At 34.7% G+C, this 14,261-nt stretch overlaps 1 protein-coding gene across 1 annotated transcript in view; it reads left to right on the forward strand.

Annotated features, from left to right (window-relative positions):
- The window catches only part of ZFPM2 (zinc finger protein, FOG family member 2), a 551,489-nt gene that overhangs the window by 131,215 nt on the left and 406,013 nt on the right, over nt 1-14,261 (forward strand). The window contains exon 3 of the mRNA XM_027850028.1: nt 9,049-9,150. Coding sequence (XP_027705829.1) covers nt 9,049-9,150 — 102 coding nt within the window. The remainder of the gene's footprint in view (nt 1-9,048; nt 9,151-14,261) is intronic.

Below are 14,261 nucleotides of genomic sequence, written 5' to 3' on the forward strand. Positions count from 1 at the left end.
GTCAGTTCTGAACTGTTCATTGTTAAAAAATGCTTTGATGATTTAGCTGATTGCAAAATACATTATAGGGTGACTAACAGCTACTGTAACACTTCTAGTCAAGAAAGTTTAATAGTCATATTGTATGAGAATTTCTATAAGAGGCTAATATTGCTAGGAGCTACATGGATTTAAGAAGCAAGGTTGAGAAGAGTTGTGGGCTTGCATAGCTGCTTTCAAATACCATTGCTATTTTGTACTGAAAAGGGGACTGTCTCAAAATGTGTCAGGTCTTTAATTTATACTGAAACATTTAAATTTCAGTGACAATGAAATGTTTATGTCATTGAAATTATTTCTTCTGTCGGTTTTAGCTACTGCATTTGCCTCTTCGCCAGCAGATGCCCCTATTTAGGTAGTTAAATATCCTGTTTCATGTGTTCCAAAGACTATATTTTACCACATTTCTCCTATTCTTTTGTGTCATAATCACTTGTACTGTGCGTTATGCTGTTCAATAACACCTTCAATTTCCTCCTATAGGACTCTCATTGCTTATGAAAACTAGACTAAGAAAAATGGAAGGGACCACAAAATACTTATGATATCTCTTAAAAAAGCAACAAAAGAGTTTAATCTTGCAATGGAAAACCATTAACTCCCTGACCATAATTTCAGAAATATTATAGATTTTGTAAGCGCTTGACATTTATTCTATTTCGTCTTTTCATGAATCAGTCTCTGGTTGTATATCGTAGTTATCCCATCAAATGTTTGTGCTTTGCTGAAAATACACTGAAATTGCTATTTTAATGTATTGGAATAAGAAATTTTGTGAATAATCATCCTGTTCTCCTCCTGTAAACTCTCTTCTACTTCCCCATCCTTTTTCCTTACACCCCCCTCATCTCACTCTCACTAAATTTCTGTATTATTTGTCTTGATGAATTGTTAATGTCATCATACTTAGATAATTCTAGGAGCAGATGAGAATCAAAATGGATAAAATGAACATAAGATTAAATATCTTATTAAATATTCCAAATATTTAATATTCCAAAATATTTAAAATTCCAAAATATTAAATATTCCAAATACATGGTGCTACAGAACCCATCTCTCTTTCTTGTGCTGGCTGACCTCCATGCCTGGAATGTGCTCCCTCTTCACTTTTAATTCAGAGAACCCCTAATCTCCTTCAAGGCTGTCTTTGAATTCCACTTTTATATGAAGTTTTTCCTGATCTTCCCCTTACCCTCATACTACTACTGCTATCCTTCCCAAATCTACCCATATCTATTTCTTAAACCTATATTCCATAAATTCATGTTTCATTTCCCAAACAGATTGTAAACTAAGAACAGGAAATGCTTCACTTTTGATCTTGTATCCCCAGTACCTAGCACAGTAGAGCACATAATAGGCACTTAATAAATGTTTTCTGATTGATTGATTAAGTAATAGCTGGCATTTATATTAGCACTTTAAATTTCTGAAGTTCTTTACATCTATTATCTCATTTGATTCACAAAACCTCCAGAAGTAGCTACCACAGTTATTATGATCTCCATTTTATAGATAAAGAAACTAAGGCTCAGAAAGGTTGAGAAGCTATGGTCACATAACTATTAAGTATTAGAGTTTGAGGCATTTTAGACATTTCAAAGATAGCTATCAGAGATCTATCTATTCAGTACCAAATGATACTACCATCTCTTGAAATTAAGGGCTCTCCTCATACTAATGCAGAATGTATTTAATTTCATGTATTTGAAGGGCCCTGATGTAGAAAAAAGTTTAGACTAGTTGGGTGAAGACTAGAGGGAAGAACTGGGAACAGGAGAGAAAGTATAGAAAGAGATATGGGCTCTAGGTAAGGAAACAAACAAACTTCTTAACAAGAACTATCCTCAACTGTAACCTGTCATGTGGCCTTCTAATTGTGGGACTTTTAGTACCTTCAACAAATTGTACTTATTATAAAAAGAAATTTTGAATTCAGCTAAAGTCCTCCTTCAAAACCATCCATCTATCAATAAACTCTAAACTTTACCCAATTTCCAGTGTCTGGAAGAATGTTATTTTTGCTCCAATGAGACCCAATTAAAAGAGAGAACCAACTTTCAAATCCCAGTTTTACTACTTACTACCTGTGTGACCATGGGCAAATACCAGCCTTTCTTGGTCTTAGCATTCTTATGTATAAAAAGAGGTATGTAGAGCAGGAGGTATCTTAGACTTTTCCCAGCTCAGAAACCCATGATCATATGATCCTATGAATAGGATAGAATATAAACTCCTCCCTTTAGCTTTTAAAGCCCTAGACAACCTGGCCTCAACCTCTCTTTCCAGCCCCATTGGACATTATTCCCCCTCCTTTACTCTGTGATCCAGACAAACTGATCTCTCTCTTCCTCACTCTTGACTCTCCATCTCCCATCTTTGTGCCTTTTCACTAGCAGTCTTCCATGCATGGAATAGGTTCCTGCTTACTTTTGCCTCATAGAGTCCTTTTCCTTAAAGATGCAGTCTAGGCACCATTTTCTACGTAAGGCCTTTCTTCCCCACAACTGCTTCTGCCCTCACTACCTTGTATTTAACTACATTGCACATAGTAATTTATCTGGATGTGGTATATATTTCATGTATACCTGTCTCCCTCATATAAGCTGCAAGTAGGGATTGTTTTATACTTTGTACTTGTATATCAAGCATGTGTTTCTGTTCCTAGCACTTATCGGGTATGTAGATACTTACTGATTGATTGATTGAGCCTGTGTTCTATAAACATTCTGGGTTCCTCTTCCATACAGTATATTTTGCTCCTTAACATTCCTAAAATTGATCAGGGTCATTCTTTCAGACTCTGGCAATTAAGCTAGGGACGCAAAATTCAGTTTAATTTAAATTTAACAAACATTTATTAAGCACTTACTATGTAACGGGCACAATGCCAGATGTTGGATATAAATACAAAATACAGCACTGAAAGGATTTTTTTCCTTCAAAAACATCTCCTGTTAAATCTGAAGTTTGAATTTTCTCTTTATTGTTTCATTGCCTTCCTCACCCATCTTACTATTTTGATAGTGCCTTGATTTTATGCTAGTACTGTACTATCGCTCCTTTTATCATTCTCACTAATATTACAGAAGCTGAAAAAAAGTATAATCTATACCTTAAGTATCTATTTAAGTATGGACTTGGCCATACTCAGTAGGAAGATGAATTTTCACTCCTATTTTAAAAGGTAGATGGCAATCAAGTGTTAGGACATAGTGATATGCAATGTTGATGGGAGACCTCAAGTGGCAATCAGTCAATTAATAATCATTTATTAAATGGAGATACAAAGATAAAAATTACATAACAAAATAAATAGATGGTTAAGAGAATACAACCTGATAATAGTATTTAGATTTCTGAACAACAGTTTAAAACTTAGAAATGACAGACTCTTGGTCAGGGCAAGACCTAAAAAGGAGTGGCATTTTATTTATTATTTATTCATTCATTCATTTTTGCCTAGTGCTTGTAGGTATAATCAAAGAGGGTTTATATTGAATGGGTTAGGTTGAGGATTGGAGAATGAACTCTTCCTACTATACCAGGATAGATTGACAATAAATTATCAACCATTCATTAAGCACTTAATATGTGCCAGGGAATATGCTAAGCACTGAGATACATAGAGGAGCAAAAAGAAAGAGTCCCTCAAGGAGCTTACATTCTGATGGAAGAAGACAGCAAATAAAAGGCAGATGAAAGGGAAGTGGGGTAGGAAAGGTTGCCTGCATTGAGGATGATGTCAAAATCTAGAAAATTAAAAGCAAAGCCAAGTTGGGAAATGAAGGTTGGATGGCCTTGTCTCCTCCCCAAAATATAGACCCTGGGAGGAACTCACCAATGAGGGAAGGGGGCTGGCATGGTGGAGCTATGTTCCAGAGCTATAATGTAGGAAGAAGATAAAAAATGTAGACACTCAGAATGAACAAAAGACAGAATCTAAGCATGGAACCCAAGAAGAAAGTCCATGCATGGCCTCACCTGTTTATATACAAATGGTTAACAATCAAGATCCTAATGGAAAGGTGAGAATTTGAACTCAGATGTATCACTGAGACTTGTTAGGATGAGTTTCATGCATTGAAAGGGTTATTCAAAAGTTAAATGATATATGAAGGGGAATGCAACAAAAGTCTCTCCTGTATATGTATGTGGGTATATATACACACACAAATAGATGATAGATAGATAGATAGATAGATAGATAGATAGATAGATAGAGAGATAGATAGAGAGATAGATAGAGAGATAGAGAGATAGATAGATAGATAGATAAACATTTGAGCTAACAAGGACCAAAGCAAGTACTGCATTATGGATAACATTTGAGTAAAGATTTTTTTTAAAGCAGAACTAGAGGCAATTTTATGGAAAGGATTCCACACCATTTAGACTGAAAGAGGAAATAAATGAGGAGTTTGGGAAATAGGACCAGTGTGGCACTAAGGTCATTTAGTCAATAAGCATTTATTAAGTGGATACTATTTGTCAGACACTGTCCAAAGCACTGCTTATATGGGGAAAAGAGAAAACATGATCCTTATCCTCAAAGAGCTCAAATTCTAATGAGGAATTCACATGTAAAAAAAAACAGTGAACATACAGGACATATAAAGTTTAAATAGGAGGTAATTTCAGAGGGAAGGCACTAGCAATAGGGGAGAATATGAAAAGCATCTTGTAAAAAGTAGGATTTGACCTGAGTCTTGATAGAAACCAGGAGGCAGAGGTGAAGAGGGAAAAGATTTCATGCATGGGAGAGAATCAGTGAAAAGGTGCAAGGTCTACATCATTTATTTAAGGTACTTCGTATTTCCAACATTATGTAATTGTTTATTATTATGAGATACTATCTTCTAGTTCCAACTGTTCATTGGATCATAGAATAAAGGAAGAGGAGTACAGTATAGGAAGAGTAGAAAGATAGGAAGGGGCCTGGTTATAAGAGGCTTTAAAAGACAGAGAGAACCACTGGAGTGTATTGAGGATAAGGATGACATGGTCAGATTTGTGCTTTAGGAAGATGACTTTGGCAACTGATAGCAAATTAGATTGGATTACAAGAGTCTTGAAGCAGAGAGACTAACAAATAGGCTATTTCTAACTATCCTACCGGCATGAAGTGATGAGGGTCTCTACCTATAAGGTAAGTGATCTATGTGTTGTTTTGGCCATTTGTTGCAGAGTAGGAAGGGGCCTCACAGGCCATCTTGTCAAACACCATACCTAAATAAGAATCCCTCTCTGTAGTACACTGGACAAATTGTTTATAACCTTTGCTTGACTAATTTTAGAGCATGCGACCCTATTATATCTAGAGGAAACAAAGTTCACATTTGTGTAATTCTGATTTTTAGGAAGTTACAGGAAGGTAGTGTATTCTTCTGAGATATGTTGGAAACAGGACAGGAGTCAAAAACTAAGGACATTTTGGTCCTTCAGTTAATCAATAAGCATTTATGAACTATTATGAGCTGATACTTGTACTACCAATGTTGGGGATACAATAAAAGAATCACAACAGTTCATGCCCTCATAGAGCTTATAGTCTAATGGAAGACACAACATGTATTCATAAGTTTATACAGACCATATACAAATGAGTATATTGTAATAAGTCAATGTGTAATATATGCAAAATGAATATGTTGAATTTTAGGAAAGGATACACTAGCATTTGGGTTGATCAGGAAAGACTTTGTATAGATAGTGAAATTAGAGTTGAATCTAAAGGAAGCCAGGGATTCCAAAAGGTGGAAGTGAGAAGGGAGGATTGTCTATGTATGAGGGAGAGCCAGTCTGAATGCATGGAGGTAGGAAACAGAGCATCATGTGTAAGGAACCATGAATATGCCAATATAGAAAGAACACAGAGTTCATTAAATAGAGTAACATAGAAGACTGGAAAGGTAGGAATTGTGGCTGGCTGTGAAGAGATTTTAATGTCTAATAGAGTAATTTGTAGTTGAACCTAAAAGTAATAGAGAACCACTGGAGTTTGTTGAGAGGGGATGGGTGTGACATGGACAGACTTGCCCTTTAGAAAAATACCTTTGGTGTCTGTATGGAAGATGGATTGGTGTGGGGAGAAGCATAAGATAAGGAAGACCAAATAGAGAGTAAATGCAGTAGTCCAGCTGAGGAGTGGTAAAAGCCTGAACTAAGATGGTGGATATATGAATGGTGAAGAGGCAACATGCAAAATGTATTTGGTGATAAAAATAAAATAAGACTTGACAACTGATTTAATATATTGGGTGGTGAGGAGTCAAAGGTAATACTGAGATTGTGAACTTGGATGCCTGAAAAGTATGGTGCTGACATCAGAGTAAGAGAGAAGTTCAGAAGATGAGAATGAAAATGATTTCTGTTTTGAATGTGTTGAGTTTGTGATGTTTAGGAGACACCCAGTTGAAAATGTTCAATAGGTATTTGATGATTAAATATGAAGAGAATGAGGTTGCCAAATGCAAGAGCATGCAGAAAAGAGAAGCAGGGCCAGGACAGAACATTAATGTACATAAGCAATGAGTAGGCTTGACGTGGATGAACGAGCGAAGGAGACTGAGGAGGAATGATCAGACAGGTAGGAGGGAAGCAATGCCACAGAAACCCAGAGAGAAGAGAGTATCCAGGAGAAGAAGGTAGTCAACTATGTAAAATGTTGCATAGACATCAAGCATGAGGACTGAGAAAGGACTGCTAAATACAGCAATCATTAAAAATCATTCATATCTTTGCAGAGAGCAGTAACAGTTGAGTGATAGATTAGAAGCCATGTTGCAGAAGGCTTAAAAGAATTTGAAAGGAGAAGTGGAGTCATCACACATAGACGGCTTTATCAAAGAGTTTGGTTGAGAAAGGGGAAAATATACGGCTGATGATAGCAGAGATGCAATGATCTGGTGGGACTTTTTTTTTAAGATAGAGAGATTTATACATAATTGTAGGCAGCAAAGAAGAAAAGGGAGTGTTTGAAGTATTAGAAAGAGGGAATGATGATGAGTACAATTAACTGAAGAAGATTTGAGAGGATGAAACCAAAGGGTTCATCTTGTTAAAGTGAAAGGCCACCAATAATGAAGGTAGAGAGAATGACAGATGATGTCAAGGAACTGTGTGACGATCAGGGGACAAGTGGGAGCTCTAAGCACACAGCTTTGTTGTTATTGTTGTTGTTTTTTTCGGTGAATATGAAGCAAGTTCTAATGCTGATATACTGGGGTGAAGAGATGCTGTAGGAGGGTTGAGGAACAGCCTTTGCAGAGAGTGGTGAAGAGTCACTCAACAAAGAGTAAAAGAGTAGTCTTGCTGCAGTGAGAACTCAGTTGGGATTAGATAACAGACATTTATGGTTGCATTATGTCTTTCTTTCAGCAGCGTGTGAGTAGGAATGTAGGTAACCCATAGTTAGACTTTGTTGAGGTGTGAATAGTAATGGGAAAAAGGAATAAAGAATTTAACCGTACAGGATAATGGAGAGCTAAACGGGCATGCCAAGGGAAACTAATTCAGAGACAAGTGCAAAAATTTCAGTGAGTTTGATTGCTGTACATACTGATGGATTTGAGAATCCAGGTTCTTGGAATAACACGGGTGAAAGATTTGTATCAACTAGTAAATTGTTTTGATTTTGTTTCCATTTTTTCTTTGCCCTATGGAATCTCATGGGAAAACTGAGCTTGACAGGCCTACATCTTGGTTTTCACATTATATATCCTTTCTTTCATATTAGTAAGGATTAATTAATGTCTTGCTTGTTTCACTTGTAATAAAAATATTCAAACACAAACTTTAGCACTTTAAACATTTTAAATATAATCATCACAGTTAAGTAATTTCCCTTTGTGTATTTTGTATAGTCTAAAGTCTTAAATATATTTGTACAAGCTGTTAGGAAGCAGACACTTTAAATAGTCTAGGGAAAACCTGAACCGGAATTATATGTGTTGAGTGTCACTATGTTGCTATCATTGTAAGTTTTGAGCAATATTTCACATTTTCTTAATCTGTTCTTTTCTCTCAAGTTGTTTCTTTTCTTTCCTTACCTTTCCTTATATCTAGGTTTAGTTATTTTTTTCTTTTGATTGAAGGCTTTTTAGTGGAATATTTGTAATCACAATTATAAATATTTTAGTAGATTTCACTTAAATATTTAAGGCACTGCTAACTAATAATTCATATTTTGACAACATATTTATATTACAAATTTATATCTCCTTTTGAATGACAGAAATAGCACTTATTTTTGGATATATTGCTCTATGAAATTAAAACATAAAAGAAGATAGGAAACTGTAGGAACAAGACATAACTTTATTTCATTAAGTAATATTTCAAAATTTAGCAAAATGATGGGAACCTGTCTTTATGTTAATATGAAAACTCATATTTCCTCATAGATTAATCATTTAATTGTGACATTTATAAATCTCATTTTAATGGAGATGTGAGCATTATGTCTCGTGCAAAGTCTAAATATCTTCTTTTTCCTTCCAAAATGCTGGGACTGGTTCAGAGTAATTTAAATTCAAATAAAAGTGTGTAAAATATTTTACCATATGAACATCACTTTTTTTTTCATTTTCTCAATGATATTGAAAAGGTTCCAATGATTTCCATAAAGTTTCCCATAAACATCACTTTTAAATTTAAAAACCATCAAAAGGATAAAAATTAATGTTTCATTTACCAAAACTCTCAGAAAACATGAAATCCTATCTTCTGAATTTGCATTTTTATAAATACGTTTAATAACTCTGCAGAAATTTGTTTTGAAAAATTTGAATAATCTTTTCAGTAATGAATTTATATTCCTTACTGACTGCTCTTGATTATTTTTATAACAAAATAGGACCAAGAATCAAAAGTGATAATGCTTAAACATTTGCATGGTGGAGGTATATGTAACAAATAAGAAAAACCCTGCAACTGAAAAAAATCACTTAGAGTTTTTTTTTTTAATCTCTTTCTTTATCTGTATTTGTGTTGGTGCTCTTTTAGGTGATGAAGAAGGGATCCAGGAGACAGCAGAATCAGATGGGGACACACAATCAGAAAAACCAGGGCAGCTCAGCACTGAGACAGATGACTGGGATGGACCAGGTAGGAGAGAGGATTTAAAATGCAAGAATGTGGCTTTGAAATTCAGAAGATCCCTCCCCCTCATCATCTCTCTCAGTCTCTCTCTCTCTCTCTGTCTCTCTGTCTCTCTCTCTGTCTCTGTCCCTCTCTCTCTCTTTCTCTCTCACTTTCTCTGTCTCTCTCTCTCTCTCTATATGTATATATACACGGATATAGACACACATATATAAACATATATAGATGATAAATACATATAGATGTATCCAACGCCAATAAGTAGGGATGCCCCTCAAACTTTTTATCACTATGAAAAATTATTCTTTAAATATGTGCTGTTTAGGGTAAAGAATTAAATAGATAATATTTATTATGGAGGCTGGCCCTAGATCTGTGCCTTTCATTTTAATGCTATATATTACAAGGTTATTCTTACCAATTTTTTGTTGTTGGAGTTATCATGAGATGAAGCTTCTCCTTCCTCTGGTAAAAGCAGTGTGAACCCACACTGAAATCCAAACTATATAGGTATTGAACAATACATGAACAGAACAATTCCACAGGTATTTTAAGGACTTTGATGATCAGTTTGGTATTTATTCAAATCATTAGAGATGCCCTGGATATTATCTTGGGAGTTGAAAGACAAACTTGAAGATAGTTTTATGTCTGTAGATTTGGAGAGATTTTTGTAGTACCACTTTTAATTTCCATCAGTAAGTCCTAGGTTTCATAGAAAAACATCTAAGGTCATGAACACAAAATGTTTAAAGCAACTTAGGCAACAACATTGTAAGTTGGTTGAAAAATTCCAGATTTAATTTTTAAAATACAAAATAAAATATTATGGTTAAAAGGCTGTTTATGTAATAACCCAGAATTTTCCAGTTGTATCAAATTTATAAATAGAGACTATTGTATAAAAAGGTTTAAGGACAGTGTATTGAAATTATTTTAACAATGATTCATAATGCAGTACCATTTTTCATTAGGAAATATTCTATATTTCAATCACATTTTCATCCTTGCATGACTTTGCAAATTACTGTATGCTGTGCATGAAGAAGAGAAGAACTCCAGGGGTAATTTTCTGAAACCAGCAGCTGGAAAATATAATGCAAACAAAAATGAAGATGCAGTATATCTGATCATTATGATGTCATTGAAAACGGTGTTAATGATATACACAAATGTTTATATTCTGTACACTGTGGCATTATGCAAAGGCAAGATTTTGGAATAAAATGTATTTCATTTAAAGTAGGATAAGCCCATTTTTGTGGTTTTGAAAGAGCATAGAAATCTTTTCTGGCATACCTACTCTCTAAGAAGTACTCATTTCATAATGCTTTCATTACTATAGTATGGGTAATTTATGACATTTTTTATGACAGGAAAAAAAAACACTTTTAGAAAAATTTACCTCTGTCCTTTTTTAGGTTGCTTTGCATTTTTCAAAGAAAAATTTCATTAACTTGCACTGCTCTTCATTATTACTATATTGATAGAAAATTAATGTGTAACAGATTATATTTAGTATTACAGAAAATACATAAATATTGATACTTTTCTTCAACATCAGAGTTTCTGCACTTTTGTTTTCAAGGAAATGAAATTTTAGTCAAAGAGATTTTAATTAAACAGATGGAAGTGTTTGTATAAGCGTTCATTTGATCTTCATTGTTGCACATGAATGGGGGTGGTGGTGGTACACTCTTTAACATGAAAATGAATTGTAGATAGATGAATAGATAGGCAGATAGAATGAAAATCAATATATCAACAAGTTCCTTCTTCTGGACATTCTAAAATCAATTGCATGTTCTCCACAGGTAGTTGAGCATCAATATCTGGAAATGAATATTTTCACTTCTGAAACAATGAAATCATTGTACCACAGAAGGATGTTTTGGTATCTCTGTATCCTAGTTGTTGGGTCAAGCACCACTATTTCATTAGTATCTTTTTTTAAAAATTAATTTTTCCTTTTAGTAAGACATTCTTGTTAAATTGCCTGTCGAATAGTATTAGTATCTACAGACTGTGAACAAAAGAAGAAACAGGGTAGCTTTTAACATTTTTTTTTAAATATTTGAGATGTAAGAATTGTGTATACTCCTGTGCATAGTTATATGTTTCTTTACTGTGGAGTCAGTGAATCTTGATGTAGAACTTTATCTAGGGAGGGATATATGTGTGTAAGTGAGTATGGTTGTGGTTGTGGGTCTATGTATATCCTAAAGGTGTTCATAATAACAATAAATGATATATTTTTTTTTACATCACTAAATATGTAGTTCCAAAACTAACATTAAATTATCCCTGAAAAAAATACCTAGTTGTGATATATTATTTCAGGATTTAATTTTTTGTGTAAGCATGCCATAATTTTTAGTTGGGCTTTTGAGTATTTTAAAGTCTTTGTTTTTTAAGATGTGCCCAGAGAGTCACATCCAGTCAATATCAGTAATCAGGACAAAATAAATTCCAAAATCACAGGGGAATTTAGAAAATAGTACCAGAGTATTACTATCTTAAACTGATGGAAATTTGCTTTGTTTTGCCCCCTCTAGTGAAGTTTCTCAGCTTTACTTGATAGCCCAAAGAAGTTTTACTGTCATTAATATTTTGCTTTTTTCAAAGCAGGTTTTTTTTTATTTCATAGTCATTAGAGATGGAAAACGCCACTATGTCATATATAATAATTTTTCATATATTTGACCTCATTTAATTGTCCTACCAGTCTCTTCTTCTAGTAAGAAAGATAATTTTGGGTCTTTTAATAGTTCCTCTATGTTATGATCTATTTAATCCTTTAATCTTCTTTGTGACTCCCATCTGTATTTGGTCTTTGTAGCCACTGCACAGTGCAGAACTAGAAGAGGGTACTGAGAAAGCAGTGTTAGAGTGGACAGGTCACTGAATTCCAGTGAAAGGATCAAGATTTTCTCCCAACTCTGTTAATAATAAACTTCGATCTATGGCCATTTTATAGTGTGAAACAGAACTAGATATTGAGTGGGGGGAAGAAAATAAGCATTTATTAAAAACCTACTATGTGTCATGCCCTTTGTAAATATTATCTCCTTGGATCCTCACAACAACCTTACAATGTAGGGTTTCTACATTCCCTCTGTACATTTGAAGAAATTGAGACAAACAGAGGTTAAGTGACTTGCCCAAAATCACACAGCTAGTAAGTGTCTGAGGCTAGATTTGAGCCAGGGTCTTCTTGGCTGCAGGCCCTGTGCTCTGTACATTGAGCTACATAGCTAGCTTTTAGGCAAACAGAGGTTAAGTGATTTGCCCAAAGTCACACAGCTAGTAAGTGTTTGAGGTCAGATTTGAACTCGGTCTTCCTGACTCCAGCTCCAGGGCTATATCCACTTCAGTACCTAGCAGTATGGAAAGGTCATTAAACTCAGGTAGAATCATGTGCTACTCTCAACTCCGACAGTAGGGAACTAGGATTTTAGGAAAGTCATTTTTCCTTGCTCAACCACACTACCCCCATCTGTAAAATGAAAGGCTCAGACTCTCTGATCTCTAAGGTGACTAAACTAACTCTAACATTCCATTTTTCTATAATGCTTAAAGCCATGGCAGCTCATAAACCTTACATTCCCCACTTCTAGTTATGTAGCACTTTGTCTTCCTAAAATCATTAATAACTTACATTATATAGCATCTAACTAATCTCCTGCTCATCTTCCATTAGGATTCCATGAACATTTTCAGCAATTCATTCCTCCATTGTATCTTCTCATTAAGGCTAATATTTTGTCCTTGTCATTTAAAACCTTTACTCCCTTTTTTGATTTTTCTTTAAGTTCCTAGTACCATTTGAAAGTAATGTACCCCTTAATTCATTGGGCATTTATTGAGCGCCTATGACTTCAAAGATGCTAAGCTAGATGTTCTTGAATAATACAGAGGTTTTTAAAACATAGACCTCCTCACAACAATATAACAGTTCATATCTCTATAGATAGCTTTGTGATGAATAAAACCTCACTTTCATATAGTGAATGGCAAGCAGGTTATAAACAATAATCTTTGGATTGCAATAATTGCCATGTATTTTATGGTTTATAAATGATATCACATAAATTATCTCATTGGATACAACAGCCCCACCTGGGCCAACCATGTACTGCCTATGTGACTTTGGGAATGTCACTTAAACTCTCTGGGCCTCAGTTTCTTTATTTCTAAAATGAGAGGGGATTGGACCAGGCCACCCATAAGAATTCTTTCAACTTTACTCTGAGAGCAACCATTTGAATACTACTTTCCAGTTACTTCATTCACTTAGTATTTTGATTTTATAATCCATAGGCCACATTTTAAAATAGTTTTTGATTTTTCCAACTTCACTACCTACATTAATAATAATGATAGCTAATAATAGCTAACATATAGCACCTACTATGTGTCAGGCACTGAACTAGGCTTTACAGTTAACATCTTGTTTGATCCTCACAACAACCCTGGGAGGTAGGTGCTATTATTATCCCCATTTTACAGATGAAGAAACTGAGGCAAACAAGTTAAAGGATTTTTCCAAGATCACAGAGCTAGTAAGTATCTGAGGCTAATTTTGTTAACTCTTTCATGTGGTGATTTGCTTACTGACTATACTTTAAATTTCATGGAGCAAGCACTATGTCCACATACATTCAAATGGCACCTTCTATAAAGTAGGCATCTTAGGAATAAAGAATAAGGAAGAGAAGCATGCAGGAATGATATTTCCTGCCTCACTGCAAAGCTCATATAAGGAAGTCTCGATTTAGAAAGAGATCTATTGTTGGGTAATTATTAACTTTATAAAGAGGCATTATAGCACACTGGATAAAGTGGAACCAGGCCTGATTTCCATTCTTGCCTCTGACACTAACTAAGTGACCATGGACTTGTCACTTGACCCATATATAACTCAGGCCACTTCGTAGGATTTCACTAAAGTAGATGGTTGCTTTTGTGGAGGGAGTTTCCATGCTGGGAGTTCTCCATTCTGATGAAGTCACATATCATCCAGAATCCAATTTCGAAAGAGATTCCTGATTTATATAGTTACCACAGGACTCTATCAAGTAATGAGTCCTTCAAGTCTATTTAAAATGATTCAGTCT

The sequence above is a fragment of the Vombatus ursinus genome, unplaced genomic scaffold (assembly GCF_900497805.2).
Source record: "Vombatus ursinus unplaced genomic scaffold, bare-nosed wombat genome assembly UNPS02008961.1, whole genome shotgun sequence".
Lineage (NCBI taxonomy): Eukaryota > Metazoa > Chordata > Mammalia > Diprotodontia > Vombatidae > Vombatus > Vombatus ursinus.